The 7074-nt window shown below is 32.2% G+C and overlaps 1 protein-coding gene across 1 annotated transcript; it reads left to right on the top strand.

Moving 5' to 3' along the window:
• Positions 1 to 806: 806 nt before the first annotated feature.
• On the top strand, positions 807 to 1791 carry LOC115964785 (probable inorganic phosphate transporter 1-9). The gene is made up of 2 exons (XM_031084037.1): positions 807 to 984; positions 1040 to 1791. The coding sequence occupies exons 1-2, from the start codon at positions 807 to 809 to the stop codon at positions 1789 to 1791; spliced, it is 930 nt and encodes a 309-aa protein (XP_030939897.1).
• Positions 1792 to 7074: the final 5283 nt, after the last annotated feature.

The raw sequence follows: 7074 nt of genomic DNA, 5'->3' as shown, positions 1-7074 counted from the left end.
CTTTTTCTTGAATTGTTTGACATCACTTGCATTGTTGTGTTGGTTGAATGGATCTTGCTTTTTGTTTTGGCTGAATGAATGTTAGCATTGTTTTTTATGGGGCCAAAATGAACACAAATTAACATTAATTGTATTCCATTATTATAATGTAGAAAATCCCACAAAGTGATGAGAAAATCTTTAGATTCTTAAGACCTTGAAGTTGTCTGACTGAAGAAAACAATAGAAGAAACCATATATATAGCAACCTAGTAGAAAGTTTTGACTCACAAAACAAAACAATCCCATAATTCCCGCATTATTTTCCAAAAGTCCAACCCTTTCAACAAATAGAAGCAAAGCAAGCACTACAAGAAACACAACCTACCTTAATATATACAAACATAATGCAATTTAAATATTCTTTATAAGATAGGGACAGCATATTCGCCTGCAATAATAGACTCAATCCGTCTATACTCAAAACTAGTCCACGCTTCCATCACTATCAACGAAACAACCTTATGCCGTCGTGTTGAACTCTAACTAAACTAAACCCTATATATAGCTCTAAACTGTCAACAAAAGAAAAGACAACGACTCTCTCTCTCTCTCTCTCTCAAAAAAGAAACAATCCTTTTTCTTTTTTTTTCCTTTCTTTTAGCTTACATGAAAGTCTAAAAGAACGAAGTAAAACTTTTTTTTTAACAAATTTGGTGTTAGAACTCTTTGAATATCTAACAAAATGGCGCCATTGAAAGATTTTTTCAGCGCTCGACCCTGCAAGAACACAATTTTACCATTTCAAGGCAATCATCATAGCAGGCATGGGCCTCTTCACGGATGCATACGATCTCTTCTGTATCCCTCCAATTATGCAACTCATCGGACGGGTTTACTTCGAGAATGAGCCAGAGTCCAGAGAGTACCAAATCCAACCAGCTGTTTTGTCAACTTTGTTGGGCATAGCTCTTTTGGGCACGGTGATAGGTCAACTGGTGTTTGGTTGGTTTGGGGATCGAATTGGAAGGCGCAAAATGTTGGCATTGATCATCATTAGATGTTCCAATAAGCCAGTTTGTAGAAGAAAATCCACCACCACTACATCCACCATCCTATCCCCTTCTGTCAAAGCAATTCTTTCGTCGCCATGGCCGTGTTCTATTCTCTTGTTCCGCTTCGTGGTTTCTTGTTGATATTTTCTTTTACAGTAGCAATCTCTTCCAATCTCAGATATACAACCAATATGTGCCAAAGGCAGATAAAGTCAATGCCTATCAAGATGCTTTCAATATAGCAAAACCACAAGCAATTGTAGCAATATGTTCCACAATTCCAGGCTACTGGGTCACTGTTTGCTTCATTGATCGTATTGGAAGAGTCAAAATCCAACAAATTAGTTTTTTTTCCATGGCAATTGTCTATTTAGCAATTGGGATACCCTATTACATATATTGGGACGACAACACAAATATAGGATTCATGATCCTATATGGGCTCAAATTTTTCTCCTCCAATTTTGGTCCAAACACTACCACTTTTATTGTGCCTGTAGAACTTTTTCCAACTAGATTTAGAACAACATGTCATGGCATTTCTGGTGCTGTTGGGAAAGTGGGGGCAATTATTGGATCTGTTGGATTTTTGTGGGCTTCGCATGACCATAAAGAGGAAGGTTACCCCAAAGCAATTAGAATGACAGCCTCTTTGGTTATTTCGGGTGTAGTATGTATTTTGGGATTGTTGGTAACGACCTTTTTCACACGGGAAACAATGAGGAGATCGTTAGAGGAGAATGAGAATGATAATTAGAATGGCGAGCAGTCATTTTCATCTATCAATGAAGTCTTGGACCTCTCTTTCTCTCCCTAAATGAGCTTGTAGTTTATTTTATATCAAGCATGATGAGTCTATCTTTGCTCCATCTCTCACAAGCTAGACTATGCAATGCATAGAGTTCATTCAAGAGTAGGTATATATATATATATATATATATATATAAGGTAAACAAATATATAAATTAAAAAAATCATATGAGATATATGAAAATTTGGAGGCCACTATATATTTGAAAATTTTAGCTAAATTTAAGGGTAATTTTTGAATTCATGGAAGGCTAGCACCCTATGTAGTTTTTATTGTTATTGAAGCATATATCTTAGGTTTATTTAAGATTTAAGAAATAAGAAATATTATGAGTTCCAGTTAGCTCATTTGGTAAAGTCTTTTATCGTCGAAAACAATCAACAGGGTTTCTTTCTTTTTTGCTTCCTCTAAACCCATAAGAGAGAACCAGTGGACTCCTTTAGAACATTTGAGGAGTGAGGCAACAATTACTGAGTTGCAATCCAAGAATAGGAAGATCAAATTGTCCTATTAATTCGCAACTAGGAAGCCAAATCTACTAAAGGAGGTTTTCTCTTTTACTTCCTCTAGAGCTCTAGAGGAGTGTGGTGCTTTGGAATGAGAATTTCTCCTCCATTTATAGTTTATTTTTTTGGGTGGGGGCAAAGGGGAAGGTTTTGGAGGGGGTTGGTGATTAATTGAGAGTTGACATGTGTGGGGGGTTGGTAACTTGATTTTAAAGCAAATTTGGAGTGAAGAGTAAGTGAATCTCAATTCTTCCTGAAGCTTCCCATAATAGACAATAAGGCTAATTTCAAAAAATCATATCTCAATAATTTATTGAAAATGGTCTATTCTTGTGCTCTAATTAAAGCCTACTTTCTAATAATAATATAAAATAAAATAACTCATTCAAAAAAATTTAATTGTTTAAGAGATATTTTTTAGACAGTGAGAAAATGTCATTTCTTGGAAATGAGTTTCAACACAATTAACATTAATAGGCCCCTAGTTAACTTTATTTTAGCATGAATAGGCCTAAAGCAACTAAATTTCAGAATTAATAGGCTTCTATCAACCCCTTTAAATAGAGTAATTTCACCAAAATTTAAGGGATCATTAATGCTTAACAATCGGATTAATCAAGTATGTGTATCATTGCCATTATTTTTAGTCCAAAACAATGGGATTATGACATGTTATTGATTATGAATTGAATTATTCTGGGACAAATAAAAATTAATTTTTCATAATCATTAGTGGTCAGATTCCATCATGTGAATGCATCTTAGCAGTTAAAAGTTGACTTTATGATATTTTTCAATCTGATGGCCTGATTGAGATCTATGACCTGTCATTTTGATTATTAAGTCTTCAAGATTTAGTTTATGTGAATTGATTTAAATTCAACGGTCAAAATTATAATGATACTCTTGGGGTGTGAATTACCCTATTACCCTCAAGATGAGGTTAAATGCAAGGTGTTAACAATAATGAATTATATAAACTCTTTGGATACTGATTAAATTATTGTATTCGACTTCTAATAAATTCTTATGAAAGCACTATTAGCAGTGATATTCATTTTCTCACTAAACTCATATATGCATTTGATTACTAAAATTATAACATTATTAAGAATATTTCCATTCATCGCATGTATTAATAACTAGTTACGTTGAAGTTTATGTCCCTAAGTGAAATCTTCACTTTGATATTAAATTTTACGGGGCTGTTTTGCCCTAAATGACATCGAGCTAGTTTCTACCATATCATTTTGCCCACACCAAAAAAAAAAAAGTTATTAATGCGTTACACCAAGAATTTTGTGGTTTAGTTTTATTTTCTTGTCTTCATTACGAAGAGAATTAGGATTCGATTGCCGCCTATCCCCATTATAAAAATTAAATTATTTAATAAATAAATAAAAACTTATCTAGACCTCCAAAAATCTTTCACATACATCGTCCCATACACAAGCAAATGAGAGAAGGGTGATTGCTCTTACAAAAACCGTAGTTTATTCTCGTGGCTATTGTTGGTACATCAAAGTTTGAAATTTCATCTCGATTCAAAATACATAAAAGCTGTTACAAATTCAATAACAAGTTTTCCTATTTTCATATATTTGAGAATATGAAAAGTACACATCTTACTAGATAATCTTACAAATAAACACTGATTGTGATTGCTCATATATTATTTCTCCATCCACCATACATTCAACTCTCCTAAAAACAAACAAACAAAACTCACGTACAAAACTTCTCACCTAATGCATGCATAGCCTTCCCCCATATGTGTGTGTGTGTGAAAGAGGAAGAAAAGTCACCAGCTAAGAAGAAGATGTGCATGTGAACATGCATATGGATAGAGTGCGTGAACGATGAAGAAGACAATGAACTAGTTGTCATTGCTGCGTTTGTGACGAAGAAGAATACTCTTCATTTTCTTGATGAAAGACGCAAATATTTGGCGCTTGATGCTACCTCTAATGGGTTTGCTACCCTTTTTCGACGCTGCAGCCTTTACTTCAGATTGATGCGGCTGTGAAGACATGGTGGCTATCGCGCTTTACTGCCTTGTGCTATATATAATATGTAGCAAGAGAACTTCAGAGATAGAGATTTGAGAATTGAAGGATTTAGCAGCTGGAAGCAAAGAAAGCAACCATATATATAGGCAACTAGGCATCCTTATTCCTTGTCATCAGTTAATTGTGGGTTTGACTATGTGAAATAATCTTAGTTCCACACTTTCACATATATTTTTGTCATAATTATCTTATTAGATAGATTGTAATTAACTATTGGTTACTATCGTATAAACTTATCATTTTTTCTTCACTACTTACAATCTAGTACATAGAAAAGTTGTGATAATTTACAAAGTGTGAAAATATTTGATAATAAAATATTTATAAAGTCTTTGACCGTAGTGTAAGAATAAAGAAAAGTGTTATGATCGACCACCGTCTGACCGTAGAGAATAGAGGAAGTGAAAAGTTGACGACTCCAACTTAGACATGCTTAATCAAAAGAAACTCTCTAATTTTATCTATCTATAATCTCTAATATATATCTTTTTGAGATTCTCTAATATATATATATATATATATAGAATTGAAGAAGTTTGGCTTTTATTTAACTTCATAATGCATTTTACATAAGTTTTTGAGGCTACACAATTTTACACATCAATATTCTAAAATATAGTATATTTTTATTTTTCAATTAAATTTAAACTTTATTCTATATTTAAATCCTTAAGTAAAATCTTACCACATTATATTTTATCAGATTTTATATTTATATACAAAATAAAAGAGAAAGCATTTTTTTTTTAAAGATAAAAAAATAAAATCATATTTGATTAAACTTTTCCATATTTGGAGTACAGGAACATATACAAATTTGAATTTAACTAATAAATTTTATTTGTTCTAGAATTTTCACACAATAAATTTCATTTTCATTTGATTTATGGGTATTTTCATTATTTAAATGTGGCATGTGATATCACCTCTTTAGAAAAATCATGCTAATGATTAATAATCAAAGACAGTCGTGGATTTTTATAAACTTTTAAATTGTTCTAGACCGTAAATATTAACTGAATATCACCACTAGAACCTACACTTGTCATTATGTTATATGCTAGGATGATTTACTCCATCATTGATGTGGCATCAACACCTTGTCAATATCATTGAAGATATCGGAATCAAACAATATGGGTTGCTTTCATGATTTCATGATTTCGTTGGACTCCAAATTAAAATTTCGAAAACACTTTTTTTTATTTTCTTTTTACAATATTTACGTGGATTGGCAATTTGTCTACGTTCATGGAATTGCAATGATTTCACTATTCAAAAAGAAAATATAAAAAATGCAATAGTACAGTTTTTTCTCACTCAAAACAACACACTAAACCCAAATTTGAAAATAATGATATTTCACTCCTACATAAAAGATTCATAATATTTCACTCCTGCATAAAAGATTCATAATGGGCTAAACATGGGCCAAAAATTTTGCCCAAGGTTCGAGGGAGATGGATTAAGCCTCAAAAAAAAAAAAAAAAAACTCATTTAAAAACCGTAACACTTTTATATTAGATCGGATTATAATCCAAATTAAATACAATTAAGCTCCACATAGCCCAATATAACTCTAATATGAAAATCAACTTACACTATCTCCTTTTAGATATTAGTGAATTTATTGTTAAGCATTTACCTATTTTATTTATTATACATATAACTCAACATGCTTATATATAGTTTTTAAATGAGTATCCTCATCGATTAACATTGTCAAAATTATATGCATGACAAATAAAAATACCCATGTTTGAAAATAATAATAATGAAAAACCTTTTAATTGATCACTTTACAAGGTGTTCTTTATCAAATTGAGTTTACACATGCTTGTCCTTTTAATTAAGGTTACTCGTCAAGGAATATTCTACTAAGTGTGTGTTTGTATAGAGCGTTGCGCGTCTACGTTTCACGTTTTCTGCGTTTTCTTTTTCTTTTTCTTTTTTTTTATTCTCCCCAGCAGCAATTGTTGACCCGGTCCTCTGTGAACAGTGCACTTGTGCACTGTTTACGGGTCCCACAAACTCCACTTTTTATCAACTTTTTCATTAAAAATGGGTCCCACAGTACTATTCACACATTTAAAAATTATTTTGCTATAGTGTTTTCAGTTTTAAGTTTTCAGTTTCAGCAAAATAAGTTTTATCCAAACAGACCCTAAATTTAAAATAAATAACGAGTTAATCTACTGCGACCACAGCACATTCGGGCTTCTCTCAAAAAAAGAAAAAGAAAAGTGGATTCGGGCCTTTTGCAGACAACACGAAGAGGTCAGAGGCAGACAAAACCCAACGTGCGTGTATCATGCTTGTATCAGAGGCAGACAAGCATGATACACGCACGAACCAACGTTGGGTTTTGTCTGCCTCTGACCTCTTCGTGTTGTGTGCAAAAGGCCCGAATCCACTTTCTTTTTCTTTTTTTGAGAGACCTGAATCCACTTTTCTAACATACGTCTAGAAGAGCGCCGCCAGCATTCAAAATCAAAAGGTTGATTTTTTTTTTTTTTTTTTTTGAGACAAAGAGGTTGATTTATTAGTATTAGAGAAATAAGGAATGTTTTTTAGAGTAATGGTTAATAATTTATTTAAAGAAAATTTGTATGAGAAAAAAATTAATTTTTTAATAATATTTTTTATTTCTCATA

Source organism: Quercus lobata, chromosome 10, assembly GCF_001633185.2.
Source record: "Quercus lobata isolate SW786 chromosome 10, ValleyOak3.0 Primary Assembly, whole genome shotgun sequence".
Taxonomy (NCBI): domain Eukaryota; kingdom Viridiplantae; phylum Streptophyta; class Magnoliopsida; order Fagales; family Fagaceae; genus Quercus; species Quercus lobata.
The sequence above is the reverse complement of the archived record's forward strand: the minus strand, read 5'-3'. Positions and strand labels throughout refer to the sequence as shown.

Bases quoted from the DNA above. Each gene is read 5' to 3' on its own strand.
- LOC115964785 (XM_031084037.1), top strand. From the start codon at position 807: ATGGGCCTCTTCACGGATGCATACGATCTCTTCTGTATCCCTCCAATT. The intron at 985-1,039 runs GTTGGTTTGGGG...GATCATCATTAG, and splicing joins GATAGGTCAACTGGTGTTTG to ATGTTCCAATAAGCCAGTTT.